Below are 19,592 nucleotides of genomic sequence, written 5' to 3' on the forward strand. Positions count from 1 at the left end.
AATTAGGGAAATTTTCCATCATTACTTTTTCGAGGAGGTTCTCTATTCCTTGCTCCTCTTCTTCTCCTTCTGGTATCCCTATTATACGGATATTATTGTGTTTCAGGTTGTCCTGCATTTCCCTAAATGCTTCTTCATTCTTTTTGAGCCGTTTTTCCATTTCTTGTTCTTTCTGGGAGCTTTTTTCTCCCTTGTCTTCCATCTCACTGATTCGATCCTCAGCTTCATCCAGCCTGCTTTGGATTCCTTCTACTGTGTTCTTCAGTTCAGAAATGGTATTCTTCATATCCTCTGTGTCTTCTTGATAGTTTCTATGTCCTTTTCCAGGCTGATATAGTTTGCTGTAAGATCCTGATAGTTTCTCTGCAGTTTCTCATAGTTCTCTTTGAGCTGGCTGAGCTCATTGAGCTTCCTTAGAATCATTGTTTTAAATTCCATATCTGATAGTTCCCTTGCCTCTATTTCATTGAGCTCTCTCTGTGGGGAGTCCCCTTTTCCACTCAATTGGGGGGAACTTCTTTTTCTTCCCATTTTTGTGAGAGTCTGTTAAGTATTTTTGTCCTTTACTTTTCTTTCTGGGCTTGCCTCTGATGATGTCAGTTGTTGACCCTATAGGGCCTTGGGTTGTTTGTTTGAGCCTTTCAGGAGTCTAATGCCTTTGTCTGACTCCTGCTTGGAGCAGCTCTGTGACCCCTTCGGTCAGGGCTGGGCTATTTTTTGGGATCTCTCTGAGCTCTCACGAGAGCTCCTTGAGCGCGTTCCCAGCGCGGCAGGGTCCCCCACCTGCCTGGGCTCACATGTGTTTGCCCCAGACCAGGGGGCTTATTCGCGACCTCCCATACTCATCTGGCCTCCCTGGCACGCGAGCTGCGCGGCACTGGTCAGTTTAGGGTCCTCTATTGTGTGTTTTCCCCGCTTTTGGCTCTTTGGGTGCGTTGCTTGCCCTCGCCAAATGGGGACTACGGAAATGGGAGGAAATCAGCTCTAGGACTCGCCAGTTAATCCTGTTTCTGGTCTCTTCTCCAGGGACTCTGGGCAGCTCTACTTATTTTGTGGGCCGCTCCGCAATCGCGGCGGGTAGGTCAATTTATGCCTGCCATTGCCCCTCTGTGCAATCCCTCGCAGGCCGTATGGGTGCCAGTCTGTGTGAGGCCTTCCCGGCAGGTGGAAGCATTCGCCAGCCCGCGTGGGTCACACACACGCTCGCCAACCCTCGCCAGTCACTCGGCGCAAGTGTGCGCGCCTGCTCTGGGTGTTTTGGGGGTGTCTATGTTTGCTTTTCGGCTTTTGGCTCTTTGGGGGTGTGGCCTCTTCCCGCGCAATGGAGACTTCGGCAAGGAGAAGGAGTCGGGACTCCCCGGTTCCTCCTCCCGTTCTTTCCCCAATGCCTCCGTTTCTAGTCTCCACTCAGGGGCCTCTGGGCAGTTCTGTGACCCCTTCGGCCGAGGATCCAACCCCTGTGCAGACTGCGTTTCAATCGCAGGCAGTCTGGTTCATGCGCGCCCCACTTCTGCCTCTTTGGTGTTGCGCCTTTCCAGCCCACAATGGAGACTACCGAACGGGGAGGGAGTCGGGACTCCCCGGTTCCTCCTCTTGTTCTTTCCATAATGCCTCCGTCTCTAGTCTCTCCTCAAGGCTCTCCCAGCCAGTCTGCACTCAGCCCCGTAGCTCACAGGCGTACAAGCTGTGTGCGGAGCGCACAAAAGGCAGGTTAATTGATTCCCTTATGCCTGAGCGAGATGGTAGCTGCAGAGTGGGAGGTGCGTTATCACCCGGGCTCCACCGGCCGCCGTGTCAGTTCTCTTCACAAAGTTTTCCTCACCAGTCTTTTCCCAGGCACCAGCCCACCGTGCTGCCGCCTGTACCCAGCGATCAAGGAGGGTGGCTGCCGCTGCAACTTTTGCGTTTGCCCTTTAAATGTCTTTTTGCATCCCCAGCCACCTGTCTCTGGCAGAGAGCGCCCCTAAGCTTTTTGGGGTTGCGTTTTGTCTGTATTTTCTCGGCTTTAGCTGCTGTAGTTTAGGGGTTCCTGTTTATGATTCAGACCCCGTTCTTCTCGGGGGGACGCTAAGTGGCCGTTTCAATGTCCCTCTGGTGCCAGTGCCCATGCGCACCCAGCCCACCCTCTCGAGCCTCCACCGCAATTCTCACCCGTTGGGATTTGTGAGAGTAGAATCCACTGTCCGCGTCACCAAGGCTCCTCTCCCACTATCGCTCCACTGCTTTCCAGGTGATTACTCCATTATTTAGTTGTAATTCCAGTTTGGTTTTGGGAGGAGGTCAGCGTGACTCCCTTTCACTCCTCCGCCATCTTTCTCTCTCCTCGAGTTCTTTATATATCTTATAGATCAAACCTCTATCTGATGTATCAGTGAATATATTTTCCCATACGGTTGGCTCCCTTTTCATTTTGCTGATGTTTTCTTTAGCCGTGCTGAAGCTTCTTATTTTGATGAGGTCCCACTTGTTTATTCTTTCCTTTATGTCCCTTGCTTTAGGAGACATATCAGTGAAAAAATTGCTGCGTGGGATATCTGAGAGTTTCCTGCCAATGTTCTCCTCTAGGACTTTGATGGTGTTGCGACTTATATTTAAGTCTTTTATCCATCTTGGGTTTATTTTTGTGTATGGTGTCAGCTGATGATCCAGTTTCAATTTTTTGCATGTAGCCATCCAGCTCTCCCAACACCATTTGTTGAAGAGGCTATTATTACTCCATTTGATCCTTCTGCCCCCTTTGTCAAATATTAGATGCCCATATAGACCTGGGCTTATTTCTGGGCTTTCTATTCTGTTCCACTGGTCTATGGATCTGTTCTTGTGACAGTACCAGATAGTTTTGAGTATAGCGGCTTTGTAGTATAGTTTGATGTGCGGTATTGGGATCCCTCCTACTTTGTTTTTCTTTCTCAAAATTGCTGCAGCTATTTGGGGTCGTTTATGGTTCCATATATATTTTTGAAATGTCTGTTCTATTTCTGTGAAATATATTATTGGCATCTTAATAGCGATTGCGTTGAACCTATACATTGCTTTGGGTAGTATGGATATTTTGATGATATTAATTCTTCCAATCCATGAGCACGGTATATGCTTCCATTTATTTGTGTCTTCCTTAATTTCTTTTTTCAATGTTGTATAGTTTTCCGCGTACAGGTCTTTTACCTCTTTGGTTAAATTTATTCCTAGGTACTTTATTTTTCTTCTTGCTATATTGAATGGTATTTTTTTCTGATTTCTTCTTCTTCTATTGAATTGCTGGTGTACAAAATTGCCTTTGATTTCTGAATGTTGACTTTGTATCCTGCTGTTTTGCCAAATTCACTTATTATGTTGAGGAGTTTTTTGGTAGAGTCTACAGGGTTTTTCTATGTACACTATCATGACATCTGCAAACAATGATAGCTTTACTTCCTCGTTTCCTATTTGGATACCTTTTATTTCTTTTTCTTGTCTGACCGCTGTGGCTTGGACTTCCAATACGATGTTGAAAAGAAGTGGTGAAAGCGGGCATCTTGGTCATGTTTCCGATCTTAGTGGGAAAGCTTTCAGTTTTTGCCTGTTGAGTATGATGTTGGCTGTAGGTTTTTCATATATGGCCTTTATTACATTGAGGAATGTCCTATTTATTCCCATTTTGCTGAGTGTTTTGATCATAAATCTGCTGTACGTTATCGAATGCTTTTTCTGAGTTTATCGAGATGATCATGTGGTTTTTGTCTTTTCTTTTATTTATGTGATGTATCACGTTTATTGACTTGCGTGTATTGAACCATCCCTGCATCCCTGGGATGAATCCCACTTGATCATGGTGGATAATCAAAAAGAAGGAACTCTTAATGTTACAGCATGGCTTGATCAGAAGAGTATTAAGCTAAGTGAAAGAAGCCAGTCATAGAAGGGCAAGTACCATATGACTTCACTTATATGTGGAATCTAATGAACAAAATAAATGAACAAAATAAAAACAGACTCATAGTTACAGAGAACAGACTGAAAACTCAGAAGGGAGAGGGTTGGGGGTGCTGGGTGAAAAATGTGAAAGGATTAAGCAAAGAAAAAAACCTCAAAGACAGATAATAGTATGGTAAGTATCAGAGGGAAAGGAGGTTGTGGGTGATGTAGAAGAGGGTATGAAGAATAAATGGTGATGGAAGGAGACTTGACTTGGGGTAGTGAACACTCAATACTATACACATGATGCATTATGGAATCAATATACCTGAAACCTATATAATTTTATTAACCAATGTTTCCCCAATAAATTCAATAATTTTTTTTTAGAAAAGGACTGAAGGAAGGAGTAAGCAATAAAAAATAAAATAAATCAAGACTGCTTCATTTAAAGATATTTAATTCTGTTATTGTTGATTTAAATGTATGCTTATTATTCATTATATATCCTTTATGCCTATATATTTTAAAAATAACCTTGCTAGTGCCTTACTTTTCTAGACAGCTTTATCAACATACAATTCACAAATCATACAATTCAGCCATTCAAAGTGTACAGTTACATGGCTTTTACTATATTCACAAAGGCATTAGTCATGACAACAGTTATAGAATATTTTCCTCACTTCAAGAAGAAATACCATTACCCCCAACTTTTCTTACCTTCTGTCCCTTGGTAATCACTACTCTACTTTTTTTCTCTTGGAATGGATTTACTTATTCTGGACACTTCATATAAATGGAATCATACACTCTCTGCTCCTTTGTGACTGGCTTCATTTACCTAGCATAACGTTTTCAAGGTTCATCCATGTTGTAGCAAGTTTCATTATTTCATTTAGTTTTATCACCTAGTAATATTCCATAGTATAGGTATACTACATCTTACTTATTCATTCATTAATTGATACATTTGGATTATTTTCATTTTTTGGCTATTATGAATAATGGTGCTATGAATATTTGTGTAGACATTAGTTTTCATTTTTCTTGAATATATTTCTAGGAGTGAAATTGCTGGATCATATGGTAACTCTATATAAATGTTTAAAAAACTTTTCCAAAGTGACTAGACCATTTTGCACTTCCATTAGCAGTGAATGAGGGTTCCAATTTCTCCACATTGTTGATAATCATTATTATTATCTGTCTTTTTGATTATAGTTGTACTGTTGGGTGTCAGGTGGTATCTCACTGTGGTTTTGATTGGCATTTTTGTGATAGCTATGGATGCTGAGCTTTTCTTGTACTTGCCATTTCTATATCATATTTGGAAAAGTGAGTATTCATATGCTTTGCAAATTTTTAATTGGGCCATATGTCCTTTTTATTCCAATGCATTATTTTAAAATAATTTCTTTAATAGGACAGATGGTCAATGATTATAACTCCGGGCACATCGTAATTGTAAAATAAATACTCAATGAAGGCATATGACACTTGGTACATTTTTTTAGGGATGTTTGTAGTGTCTAGTGGATTGTTGATCTCTCTTTCTCCTCCCTCTTTTCTTAGGAACTATTTTGCAGCTCTCAAGTTTTTGTAGAATGCTGTAAACAGTTGTCATAGTTTTTCAAGGAACAGTTACAATTTCCTCCTCCTAATAGAACTTTTATAGTTGCATTCAATGCCTAACATTGCAGAAGCAGAAAGGGCACATGATTCTGGAAATGGTGAGCACAAATCTCCTGAAGGGAAACTACAAGATGCTGTACAGTCTTTCTGCACACGTGCCTCAGGAGCACCCTTGGGTCCCAAAGGAGATGGTGATTATCCGTGGAGCTGTCCAGTGACCCATACTCGGGAGAAAATTTATGCCATCTGTTCAGACTATGCCTTTCTCAACCAGGCAACTTCAATCTATAAAACTCCAAATCCATCCCACTCTTCTTGCCGCCCTGATAGTACCTCTTTATCTGCTGGAAATAATTCATCAAGATACATTGGCATCCCTACTAGTACATCAGAGATCATCTACAATGAGGAAAATAGCTTGGAAAACTTATCCAATAGTCTGGGCAAGCTACCTCTTGCATGGGAAATTGATAAATCTGAATTTGATGGGGTGACCACAAATTTGAAACACAAATCAGGTAAGGAAGGAGACGTGAAGTTCATATTTGAAAATAATAAGGAAACAATGTATCTTGTTTAAACTTGCCATTAAATGTGTTTTTCTTTTATAATATTGAATAGAGAACATTGCTACCATCTTGTCTATCATTATAGTTAAAAGATAACCTTGGACATGAGACATTTCGTTCATTAATGTGGTGTTATTGGAAACTTCAGACATTACCCTTACATTTTGAGAGCTTTGAATAAATCTAGGATGCTGTAGCAATACAGGTATTACAGATAAGTACATTGTGACTTAGAAATGGTTAATGAGTTGGGTAGAATAACATGCTATTTTATAGTTATGCAGGAGAATGAATTCATATTTCCCAATTAAATACCTAGTTTTCTTTTCTACCATATAATATTGAGACTTTTTGGTTGTTAACAATTTTTGAGTACCCCACAGGGTCTCCAGGTACCACTGAGTAGGTTGTGTACCACCCAGTTTGGGTGCTGTTTACTTAGGGAGTTCACCTCAGGTGCAGTGCCTTCTGGCAGATACTCATGCTTTTACCTCTTTCACCTCTTTTTATCGAACTCACAGTAATACAGGCATTTTATGAGGTAGGTACTGTTGTCCCCTTTTCATAGATGAAGAAATTGAGGCATAGAGGGGATAAATTGCCTGCCCAAATTTGCACAGCTAGTAAGAAGTAGTAGAACTAGGATTTGTATTTTACTCTTAGGCTTCTCTGATCATTTTACGAAACCACCAAGTATACCCTTTCATTTGCAAAATCAAATTGTTTTACAGAATGTTCTGTAAATTTGTAATTTTCAGGGTGTCAGGGGGTTTCATTTTGTGTCAGTGAGTGATTGGCCTATAATTTTTTAAGTGTTTTTTTCAGGTGGTGGAATTAGGGTTATGCAGGTCTCCTAAGACAAGTTGGAAAATATTCTCATGTGTTCTGAGGAGTATTAAAAGTCTCTAACTTTGATATGTTGTCTTAATTTCCATTCTGTCAAATTTTATTTTGTCCCTTTTATCTAAGTTGTTGGTGTTGGCATAAAGTTGTTTCTAATAGTCCATTTATCCTTTTAAAAACTGTATGATCTTTTGTAGTAATTACTCTTTCATTCCTCAGCTGGTCATTTATTTTTTTCTTGCTAGGGCTTTATTGGTTTTGTTCATCTTTTGAGGTAACCAACTTTTAGCTTTGTTATTCCCAGTTTTCTATTTTGATTTCTGCTCTTTTTTCCCTCTTTTTCTTCCTTTGGGTTTATTTTGTTTTTAATTCTCTAACTTCTTGATTAAGACATTTTTACTATAAGTACTTAATGTTCTAAATTGCTCTTTAAATCTGTTTTAGCTATAGTTCAAACATTTTGATATACTTTATTATCATTTAATTTAAACTATTCTCTAATTTTCCTGATTTTTTTCTATGATAATGCATTGTGACTGTGGTTGTTCAGAACTCTGTCCTGTGGTTCTTCAAGTCAAAAGATGGTGGGCATTCTACTTTCATCTATTATCCTTTTACCTTTTTAAAAAGCCAGTGTGGTGAATAGAGGTATATATACAATATGTATGTGTATTTGGTGTTAGGGCTCTATGGGTGTGTTGTGGGTAGGGTTACGTATGGAAGCAGGAATATGGCAGTGACAAGGGACAATGGGAAGAGGTTACTGGATTGATGACATGGAGGAGACAGAGTCTTCAGGCATCACCATTTTATTTTCCCCTCTCAAACTTAGCTTCCACTTTGACAGAGCTTTCTTCCTCAAATTGAATGGAGTTTTATTGTGGGACCAGTTCTCAGTATGGCAGCGTGAGATGTTATGAAGGATGCTCATTTGGAACATATATCCTTATTTATCCCCAGGGTCTCATGTAAGTAAGCTCAGAACAAAGAAGAATAGAGAGCAGGCTTACATAAACATTAGAGGAAAGTGTGTGGGTACAGATCACTCTGGGCTGCTGAGGTCATGATTATCATGCTTCATTAATCTCTAAAATTGAGTGGCTGGGAAAACTATTTGGGGAATTAAGGCATTATTGGGCAGTGAACACATCTCAAGAAATGGTGGAATGTAGGTTTTACATTTTTTGGAGCTGTAAATATATTATTAAAGGAAATTTGTCATAATGAGATTTTTTCCTCATTTTTTTCAATCTCATGTTTGTCCATGGTTATTTAGCTCTGTGAGAAACTTTGTGTTCTTTGAAGGGTTAAAATAACTATAGGGAAGGGGGCTGGTAATTTGTTTCTGGACATTATGGTGTTTGTTATGATATTTTAGAAAAATTAGAGAAATTTCCTGTATAACAATATTTTCTGAGTTCCAGCTGGTTTTGGATACCAGACGATTACATTGCACTGCTACTTAAATGATAAAATGGATCCTTTTCCATGTTTGTTTTCTGGCCATATATCTATATAATTTGTTTCATAATTAATGAATAACTCATAAAAATATTAGCTTTTGTAACAGATTTGATCATTTTTTCAAGTTTATGTGACATTATTGAAGTAGTAAAGCATAGCTATCTGAAATGTTAATTGTATTTTAGTGAAATGAGAATTGAATGTTACTCATATTTTAATTTATATAATTTTTTGAGTAGTCCATTATCATGGGTTAGAAATAAAGAACATAAAAATTAAACACTATAAAGTTTAACTCTCATTTTTGTCTTCCTCTGTCTATCTAGCTCCCAATTCTCCTTCCCCCATAGGTAACCACTATTATTTGTCTTATGTGTCATTGAAGAGAGAAAGAGACAAAGAGGGTAGAGAGTGAAGGGAGAGAGGGGAGGAAGGAGAGGGGAGAGAGAGAGAGACGGTGAGAGAATATACACTCTCAGTGAAGAGACCCTTTTCCATTCTAGTTCCTGATGCTAAAGTCTCAATTTTAATAATGCATATATGTTTATCATTTGTAATCCATTTTGTGGTCTCTGTAGGCCTGGAGGTATTTTTAAACATCACATCATTGCATTAGTGGATCTATCGTTTTTACTTTTTAACAGAGTTACATTAATGTGGTTTTATTGTTTTATAGAAAGGATTCATTTTCTGGAAAGTGGTTACTTAAATATTTTACTGTTGACAATTTGATTTTCTAAATTAAAGACTTTGTGATTGATTCTTTTACTAGCTAAGTGACTAGCTTAGGAACTGGAATATACAAATCTATAGGAAATAACACTCATGGTTGTTTAAAATTATTATTTTCTCTACTTAAGGTAGGAGAGTATTTTTTTATTTATCCTCACCTGAGGACATTTTTTTTTTTTATTGCTTTTAGAGAGAGAGAAGGGGAGTGAGAGAGAGAGAGAAGCATCGATTGGTTGCCTTTTCATACGCACCCCTACTGGGGATGGAACCCACGACCTGGGTATGTGCCCTGACCCGGAATCGAACTCGTGACTTTTCAGTCTACAGGATGATGCTCCAAATAGCTGAGCCGTACAGGCCAGGGTGGTGGGACAGTATTTTTGAACATACATATATTTCTTCAATTTGTTTGCAAGTATCATTTTTAGAACTAGTGGCAGTTACTTTTTAATTTTGTTCCATAATTAATTTCATTGTTCTGGCAACTAACTTCATCTGAAGTATTTTGCTTATTTTATACTCTTATATTCTAGGCAATGTAAATAAACAAATTTCCAAGAAAAAAACCTCAGATAAAAAAGGAAGACATCAAAGGGAGTGGCCTCAGTATTCTCCTCTTGAAGATATTAAGCAGCGGAAAGTATTAGACCTCAGACGATGGTAATTTCAAAGATTTGATTTTTTTTCTTCATGAACCACAATACCATTGCTATACCTAATTCCTGGGTTAAATTTAGATTTCCCAGATTGTTCCGAAAATGTCTTCACTCCTAGCTTTTCAAAGTGGGACTCAACTGTGAACTATATTTTTTGTTTGCTTGTTGTGGTCCATATGTCTCTCTTAACCTAGAACAATCTCCACATCACTCTCTCCCCAGTTCTAGGAAATTGACTTACTGAAGAGGCTTGGCCAGATATCTCTTTTTTAAAGGTTTTATTTCTTTAGAGAAAGGGAAGGGAGGGAAAAAGAGAGGGAGAGAAACATCGATGTAAAGAGAGAGACATCGATCAGTTGTCTCTCGTCCATGCCCAAGCCTGGGACTGAAGTTGCAGCCCAGGCATGTGCTCTGATTGAAAATCCATCTGGGGCTACCATTTGCTTTGTGGGAGGATGCCTGACCAACTGAGCCACACTGGTCAAGGCTTGGCCAGATATCTTGTAGAATGCCCTACCTTCTGGATTTGTCTGATTTTTCCCTATAAGTTGTATAAATTATTTTTATAACCTTAGTATTTCCTGAAAACTGGAAATTAGATATAAAGACTTGATTAGGTTCTGGCAGAACATTTTAGGTAAGAATACTGCCTAAGTGATTCTGTGTGCTTCATGTTGTGTCACATTAGGAGGTACACAGTATTTGGTCATCCAACATCAGAGATACTAAGAGGGGTTACTGGATTTAGGAGGTAATGGCCTAACCCACATTGTCAAGTTATTTTTTCTCCTCTGCAACCATCAAGTTATCAGTGGGGTGACAGTGGCATTAGGCTAATATCCTTTTCCTATCAACTTTTCACCTAGTGGTTTGAGCCAAATCTATTGATGATCCTTGCTTGAATCCTTGTTGGGAAATGGTGATATCTCAAAATTATATTATTATTATTTTTTTAATTTGCTGGCCTTCTTTCTAACAAGGAGAGCTTTCCTTTATCAGTTAAGTCTATTTGGTTACTTTAAAATACAGTTCCTGTTCCAAAAAGAAAGGTTTAATTCATCATTGGTGTAAAATTGGTAATCTCTGATTTGAAGTTTTTAAAAGTCTTTTGTGTGAGGTTTCAGAAACACTAGATTTTTTCCACTTAAATTTAGTAAGTATTGGGCCTTTAACTATGGGCTGAGAATACAGAGATACATAAAACGTGGTCTTTGTTCTCTTAGGGTTTAAAATCTAGTTGAGAGAGGAGACTAAGCAGAAAATTCAAAATACTGAAGGAGGCAATTTGTCAGATGATGGGTGTGAATAAAGAAACAATATCAGAGGAATTATGAACACCAGAAGGCTTCATTGAAAAGCTGGGTCTAAGGAGAGGAAATCTGAGGGGATGGAGGTCTTTGAATGGTTGGTAAGAAAGTGTTTGGCATATTGGTAATGAAGGGTAAACTAGTTTGTCTGGAGTGAGGCTCAGAGAAGCTGAGAAAATTGCCCAACATCACATGGCGAGTAAGTAGATGTCTTGAAACCGAAGAGAGCCAGACTCCAAAGTCCATGTTCTTTCTATTTTCTTTCTTTTTTTTTTTATCTCCATTTGAGGACATTTTCCATTGCTCTTTAAAAAGAGAGGAAGGGAGAGAGAAAGGGAAAGAGAGAAACATCTATGAGAGAGAAGCATCGATTGGTTGCCTCCTCTACGCACCCAGACCAGAGATCATACATGCCCAGACTGGGGATTGAACCTCAACCTTTTGGCTATGGAACTATGCTCCAACCAACTCAACTACAGCAGCCAGGGCCAAAGTCCATGTTCGTTCTTTAAAACATGTTTTATAATTTATTTCTTTGATATTAGGTGAAGAATTTAAGTTTTGGGGGTGCAAAGATAAGCCGTTGATTTCTTAACAAAAGGATATTTACAAAGATAAAATGGAAGTAGTTAGTATGAAAAGTGTACTAGAGAAGAAACACTAGAATTGAAAACAGTGTTTCTTTGGAACAAAGCTTTGCCCGTTTTTGCTTCTAATCCCTTAGACTTAATATTTGTTTTAACAATAAATATGAATAATTATATTTTCATAGTGTAACATATGAGGCCATAAAGGCTTGGGTGAGAACGGACAGATGGGAGAAATAACCTAAGGAGAAAAATTACCAGGACGACAACCTTATTTCCCATTAAGAGTATTATACAGGATAGTGTTGGAATAGAAAGACCCTCAGAAACTAGAAGAATGTCAGTAAAAGTTTTAAGCTGCCATGAAAAAGACCAGTACACAAGTTTGGATTGATGAAGAAATATAAAAAAATCTTAAGGAAGCCTAAAGTTGAACCCAAGATTTTGTGAAGAATTGTTTAAATATGGTAGAATAAGGTCTTTTTACTTTATTCCTTCCCTCAAATTCAGAAAATCAATAACAAGATGAAAAACAGAAAATTCTTTCTTTGTTGAAACAAAGAAATAGCAAAGTCCCTAAACCTTACTTACCAAATTCTGTGCATAAACTGATGGTCTCAAACAACGCAGGTTTCCCTCAAGTTCATGTGACGGTCCTAAACCATCTAGTGACCATTTGGTTAAATCTAGGGATGTGAGAAGTTGCAACTGTGCTGAAGCTTTGGAGTTCTTCGTGGAATCAAGGTCAACACTACAGAAGTGCATGGAGGGTTGCAGAAAGAGACAGCGTGCTGATCGCCACTTGATTATCTTACTCCCCACTTCCAGCTGAAGACACTGCCTCCAGAGATTTACTGGGGAGGAGGTGATTGCAAGAGTTGAGCATGGGCCACACACTTCCTGATTTCAAAACTTACCACAAAGATATAATAATTAAAACAATGTGGGACTGCAGTAAAGGTAGACATATAGACCAATGGAACAGAATAGAGAGTCCAGAAATAAACCCTCATGTAAGTGAGCAAAAAAACAAAACAAAAACAAAAACAAAAAAAAACCTTTGGCAATGGTGTGAGGACCACAGAATAGGGAGAGGACAGTCTGTTTGGAAAATGGTGCTGGGAAAAGCAGATATCCACATGCAAAAGAATGAAGTTGGCCCCCTACATCACATCATACACAAAAATTAACCCAATATGGATTAAAGACATAAATGTAAGACCTAAAACAATAAAACTCCTAGAAGAAAACATAGGGGAGAAGCTTTATGACTTTGAATTTGTCAGTGATTTCTGGGATATGACACCAAAACCACATATAACAAAAGCAAAAATAGACAAAAGGGACTACATCAAACTTAAAAAAAAAAAAAGAGCCAAAACCTTGTGTGTATCAAAGGAAACAGTCAACAAAGTGAAAAGGCAACATATAGAATGGGAGAAGATATGTGTAGACTATATAACTGATAAGGGTTTAATATCTAAAATATATAAAAGAACTCTTGGAATTGAAGTTGCAAATGATTATATATGCAGCTCCACTAGGAATTTTTGCAGTTGGTGTTTAAATTTATATACCATGATTTTTTTCATTCACTTGGATAACATCCACTTTAACTAGTAGTCAGTCATACTTAGCCATCTTCATTAAAATAAATAATTTATTGTTGTTATGTATTTGTGATGCACTTAGCAAATATAAAAATATTTTAAGTGAATAAAGATTTTATATTGGTTTAAATGATCAAAATTTTCATTATTTTAACACTTTTACTTGCCATGAGTGTTATATTTTTATATGCCTATTTTGTATTCATTTAAGTGAAAAAAAGCCTTGTTTTCCCAGGTACTGCATAAGCCGACCACAATATAAGACTTCTTGTGGTATCACCTCATTAATTTCTTGTTGGAATTTCTTATATAGCACAATGGGAGCTGGAAAGTGAGTATGTTAATTTTGTAAAAATTGATTAGAGAGAGAGAGACAGAGAGACAGAGAGAGACAGAGACATCTGTCTGTTTTCTACCCACTTATGCATTCGGTAGTTTATTCTTGTATGTGCCTTGATTGGGTATTAAACCCACAATATTGGCATGTGGGGACAGTGCTTTAACCAAGTGAGCCACCTGACCAGGGCAAGTATTTCATTTATTGGTGACTCTAAACTCAAAATTATTTGGTGTTGCTCTTTCCGTAATGGAAGGTTTTTAAGGATTTCTTGTAAATTGAGAAAAAAACTGCTGCATTTTGTTTTAAAATATATATGCACAAATATGTGCACACATTATTTTTGATAAAATAAAAATAAAAAATATTGCTAAAATTATTTGCAAATCAGACAGACATATTAACATTGAAACAGGTTATATTTGCATATGGTTGGAATTGTAAAATGAAAAGCAATATTTCTTTTTGTAGCCTTCCACCTATTACCCAAGAAGAAGCATTACACATTTTGGGCTTTCAACCCCCATTTGAAGATATTAGGTTTGGCCCTTTCACTGGAAATACAACACTTATGAGGTATGAAGCCTTCACATAGAGACAATACCTTATTTCTAGTTCTGCAAAGTAATAATGCTGTAGATGTGTGTTGATAGTAAACCATGTATCCAGCTGCCAGACCCCAGCCTTTAGTAGATATGCCAAACATGGGCTCTGCTTGAATTTCTCTAGAATTGGAATGAGACCATCTTTGTTATAGAATTGTTGCTGTGAGCAAATCTTTTTATTTTTAGATGGTTTAGACAAATTAATGACCACTTCCATGTGAAAGGATGCTCGTATGTTCTATATAAACCTCATGGGAAGAATAAAACAGCTGGAGAAACTGGTAGGTAAACATATAGAAGATTTATACACACTATGGGGGGATTTTAAGGGGTAGAGGGATCAAGCCAAAAGGTAAAAGGACTCATGGATATGGGCAACAGTGGGGTGATTGCTGGGGGGAGGGGGATATAAGGGAACTAAATGACAATGGAAAAAAAATTAAAAAGATTTATACACATGTACATGCATGTGCATATATATGCTTTAGACAGTCTCAAAGATGAGCTGCTTTGATTATCTGAATGCTAAACATAATCTGTTACTTTTATATCTCTTTATCCAAGGGGAAAATCATAATAGTAATCTCTAGGGCACTTTTCAATATACAGTGTAATATTTTTAGTTCTTCTCATCTTTGCATGTAGAGCTTTTAGGCTTTTAAGGCATGTCATAAATACTACTTTAATTCATTGTTTGCATTATTTGGCTCCATAGGGTGTGTGAATGTGTGTGTGCATGCACACATGCATGTAAAGAAAGCAGCATGGAAATTGCAGTTCCTTTTCCTAAAAGGGAATGTAAGGATTTTAGAATAGTTGATGTTAAACCTGCATAATAACATAATAACATGGACTATGAAAGTGACAGAGTTCTATTATGGAATAGTGTTGGTCATAACAGAGAGTAATGGAGTTGATTTTAAGGATTGCTTTAGGTGCTAATTTAAATAATTTGCATTACTTGACAATTTTCACTTTTTAATTGACAATAATCTTTTGACTTTACCAGTCAAAAATTGTAATACAGTGTAAACAAAAGTTATTCTGACATTGAAATTATAAGGAAGTATCACACTGGGGGAGAGTAGGTTCAATCCTGTATGTAACAAAGGTAGCTGGGAATTTATAGACAACTAGCAAAGTGAGGGGTTAGTGGATGGAGAATTACTAAAAGGAGGCACCAAGGGCAGTGGAATTCTTGCTAGATTGGTCTGACAGGGTTCTTATAACAGGCAAGTTAAGGACTTAGACCTCAAGAGTTGGGGATGATATCTTATCAGATATAAAGGGTGATAAATATCTAAATTGACTTAGCAGGAATCTTACTAAAACTGAATTCAGCAAGGATGGGCACAGAAGCCCTAGATCGAGGCCTAATTAAGAAGAGGGCTCAGAGAAGCCTAACTAACATGTGGTCAAGGAGAGAGTCTTTGTCAACAGAGAGAATATATAGTTTCCCAAGGTTAAAGATTGAACACAGAGGAGGATATATTTCTCTTGAACTATATCAGGTATAAAAGTCAGGGAAATTTGGAATTCACACATTGGTTTCCACACACACTGGTTTTATGATCTTGAACAATGAAGTTAGACACTTACTAAGGCCAATGTAGACCTTTGTCTTTCCATATTTGTACTGTTACTAAAGGGTCACTGTGATGAAGATAAAAGGAGACATGTTTGTAATACATTTATTTCCTTGTTTGACACAGACTAAGGACTCTAAATGTTAGCTTTCATTCTTACTGACTGAATTCTGTGCAGGATGCCTGTCCCTGTGGAAGAGGAAGCTTTAAATGGTTTTTTAGTATTTTTTTCTGTAGTGAGACTGTAAGCACACTTCTCTTACTAATTGATCAGGCAATTGACCCAACAGTATCGCTTCTGGGAATATGAAGTCTGTCCAGTAAAAGTCCAGTCATAGTTAATAGCAGGAGGACGGTTTGCACGACATTGATGTAACTTGGCAGCCAAGGAGAGTGGACTGGAATGGGCATGCATGAACAGTGACAACTTCACTGTACTAGTCAGTGAGGGTGTTGAGTGAGTACTGTGTGGCCATTGCATTCGAAATGACTGAGCAAGTAGAGCAACAAATCTGCATCAAATTTTGTATTAAGCCTGAACGTTGCTCCACAGAAACTATTCAGATGACTCAGAAGACCCAAGCTATAGGCAACAGGTGACTGGCAGCTTCATCATGACAACATATCACTCATGCATCACATCTTGTGCAGAGATTTGATGCAAAAGATCAAATCATCCAGGTGACTCCACCCTTCTACTGCCCAGATTTGGCATCCTATGGCTTCTGGCTTTTCCCAAAACTAAAATCACCTTTGAAAGGGAAAAGATTTCAGAATATTGATGAGATTCAGGAAACTACAATGGGGCAACTGATGGCGATTGGGAGAACTGTGTGAGGACCCAAGGTGCCTACTTTGAAGGGGACTGAGGTGTCATTGTCCTGTGTACAGTGTTTCTTGTATCTTGTATCTTCTCCAATAAATGTATTTATTTTTCTTATACCATGGCTGGATACCTTCTGGGCTGACTTCGTATATCTGAAGGAACCCAAAACGCTCATTTGAAAGAACCTAAGCACCTCTAGGTTCATGGCAGCATTATTTACAATCACCAGGATAAGGAAATCACTCCTTCCCAAGTGTCCATCAGTAGAGGAGTAGATAAAACAACAATGGGACATTTATACAATGGAATACTACTGGGCCATAAAAAAGAAGAAAATTTTACCCTTTGCAACAATATGGATAGACCTGGAGAGCATTAGCTAAGTGAAATAAGACAGTTAGAGAAAGACAAATACCATATGATTTCACTCACATGTATAATCTAATTAACAAACTGAACCACCAAGGAAAATAGAGACAGACTCATAGATGGAGAGCAGAATGACAGCTAAGGGAGATAGGTAAGGTTAGGGGATAGAGGGATTGAGCAAAAAGGAAAAAGGACTCATGGTCATGGACAACAGTGTGGGGATTGCTGGGGGGAAGAGGGTATAAGGGGACTAAATGGTAATGGGAAAAGTACAGTAAAATTCATGAAAGTAAAGAAAAATTGGTCAGGCAATTGAAACTAAGAAAGGGCATGCTTTCCAATATGTATAAGCCTTTCTCATTTGAGGAATTGGACTGACTACTTATACTCCTTGTCTGTCCCTTTCGGCAGGGGAGAGGAGTGATTTCTGCAATTTCTTAATTAAATTTTAATGCTATATTTTCCTAGTGTTACTCCTATTTTCATTTTCCTATTGCAGTATTTGACTCCTCACTGTTTCTTTTTCTATGTGTATTTCCTGAAGGATGATTGATTTGCCTCCCCCATCTTGGAATTTTGTCTTCCTCTTCAGTAGTCAGTGGCCTCGGGCAAGCCCTATTTTATCTTTAAGCTCTCCCTGTCACTTTAGAAGCCAATTATTCTTTTTCTTTTTTAAAGATTGTATTTATTTATTTTTAGAGAGATGGGAAGGGAGGGAGAAAGAGAGGGAGAGAAATGTGTGGTTGTTTCTCGCGGCCCCCTACTGGGGACCAGGCCTGTAACCCAGGCATGTGCCCTGACTGAAAATCGAACCAGTGACCCTTTGGTGCACAAGCCAGCACTGAGTCCACTGAGCCACACCAGCCAGGGCAGAAGCTGATTCCTCTCAATCCCTATAGTAATGACTATTTGTGCCTGTCATGTGGCATTTGGCATATGCAGACTTATATTGTGTCTTTTTGATGTGTCTGTCCAGCTTCTAGATCACAGTGACTGCCCTTAGTAGCCCTTTGATTCCGTATATGATACTATAGGACCTCACACATGTTACCCTAGGACTTCTGATTATATTCAGAGGAGGAGTGGTACATATGTCAAGCAAACATTTTTTTGTGTTCTTTCCCTTTGTGAAAGAAGCAGTTGGAGAAATAGGTTTTTCTCATTTGTCTCTGATATACACTAGTGAAAACCATTGTCACTTGTTGCCAGTCATTTAAAAAGTACTTTGAAAAATATATTTTCCATTTTTGTTTCAGTTATTTTTTAAGGACTGTTAGGCCTCTTTTTCCACAGTGGGCTTTAAGCTTTCCTGGGGCTATGCTTCTTTGATATAACTCCCTGTTCTTGCTGACATTCTCATTTCCACTGGACCTCAGCTCACTCATGGAATAAAAATAAAATCCAGGGATTTTGACAAAATTAACAGATTTAACTGTTAATATGCAATGACTTTTCAGAGATGCAATTATAATAAAAGTTTGTGCTAGAAGTTGTTAACATTAGTTTCAAACTATTGGTTCATTTCTTATTATTCACTTACCATTATTATTATTACGATTATTATTCATTTATTATTCTTCAAGTAACTTCAAACTGTTGGTTCACTTAGCTACCAACATTTGTGCCAGAGGAGTCTAGGTTCATTGTTTTCTGATTTTTTTAATCAGATAGCTTAAAAATTACACTAATGTTCATGTATTTCACTTTTATTCTTCCAGTAGGTATTGTAACTCATTATTTTTGCTTAACAGAGAATAGCTACTTTTGCCCTATCCCAACATAACTCATATATACCCGCACTGGCCATTGCTACAAGCTTGCTGTAGTGCATTAGTACATCTCAGGTAGACTCTACATTAAGATTTCATTTTCCTCATTCATTGGTTTTCTCCAATTTATAATGGCCACAAGGCCAGATAAATCTTTTTAATGTGCAGTGCTAATAGATCTCCTTCCTTTTAAAGAGCTCTCTAGTGCTTGCTTAAAGCATAAATTCTTTAGCATCATTCAAAACAAATATATATTGGCCTTCCACTGTTGTCCTACATGAACCAGTTGTATTTAAAATATCTCAAGGAAATGAGAGCCTTGCAGGATATTATACTGCTGGGTTACAGATCTGGTCTTGTTGCTGAAGGTATAAAAATACATTCTAATAAATTGTTCCTGAGTTCTCTATAGTTCTTCTGTAAGATGATCAGGCTGTATAGAACAAACTCATATTAAACTTAGTGAGTATCAGGATGTTGATATATTAGAGTGATAAATATAATATCAGAGATACCAGAATTCTCTTGTTGGCTGCTCAGGACATATACTCCTCTCCACAGTATGGTAGACCAGCTAATCCTAGTAGTTTTTTCTCCTTTCTTTATACCATACAGATTATGGCTGTGCATTTGGTAGTGGCTGCTTTGTTGATTAAGTTTCTGGTGTTTTAGATATATTCCAGATGATGGTCTAGAGTGAACATCATTCTGAATTTAGTTTCTTTCTGTAACACATTTATATGTCTTCTGCTAAATGGAATTATTTTCTTGGGTGACTATTTTAATGTATTAAATACTGTATT

The 19,592-nt window shown here is 37.8% G+C and overlaps 1 protein-coding gene across 6 annotated transcripts in view; it reads left to right on the forward strand.

Annotated features, from left to right (window-relative positions):
- BIVM (basic, immunoglobulin-like variable motif containing) overlaps positions 1 to 19,592 on the forward strand; it is a 95,296-nt gene that overhangs the window by 14,971 nt on the left and 60,733 nt on the right. For 4 of the 6 annotated variants that reach the window (XM_054574369.1, XM_054574370.1, XM_054574372.1 and 1 more), the window contains exons 2-7: positions 5,470 to 6,047; positions 9,328 to 9,417; positions 9,671 to 9,797; positions 13,533 to 13,628; positions 14,106 to 14,210; positions 14,426 to 14,520. In XM_054574369.1, the coding sequence (XP_054430344.1) occupies positions 5,582 to 6,047; positions 9,328 to 9,417; positions 9,671 to 9,797; positions 13,533 to 13,628; positions 14,106 to 14,210; positions 14,426 to 14,520 (979 nt within the window). In that variant the 5' untranslated portion in view covers positions 5,470 to 5,581. The remainder of the gene's footprint in view (positions 1 to 5,469; positions 6,048 to 9,327; positions 9,418 to 9,670; positions 9,798 to 13,532; positions 13,629 to 14,105; positions 14,211 to 14,425; positions 14,521 to 19,592) is intronic. The other 2 variants (XM_054574375.1, XM_054574373.1) reach the window with 2 other exon arrangements.

Source organism: Pteronotus mesoamericanus, unplaced genomic scaffold, assembly GCF_021234165.1.
Source record: "Pteronotus mesoamericanus isolate MK-2021 breed Mesoamerican mustached bat unplaced genomic scaffold, CSHL_Meso_final contig_26, whole genome shotgun sequence".
Lineage (NCBI taxonomy): Eukaryota > Metazoa > Chordata > Mammalia > Chiroptera > Mormoopidae > Pteronotus > Pteronotus mesoamericanus.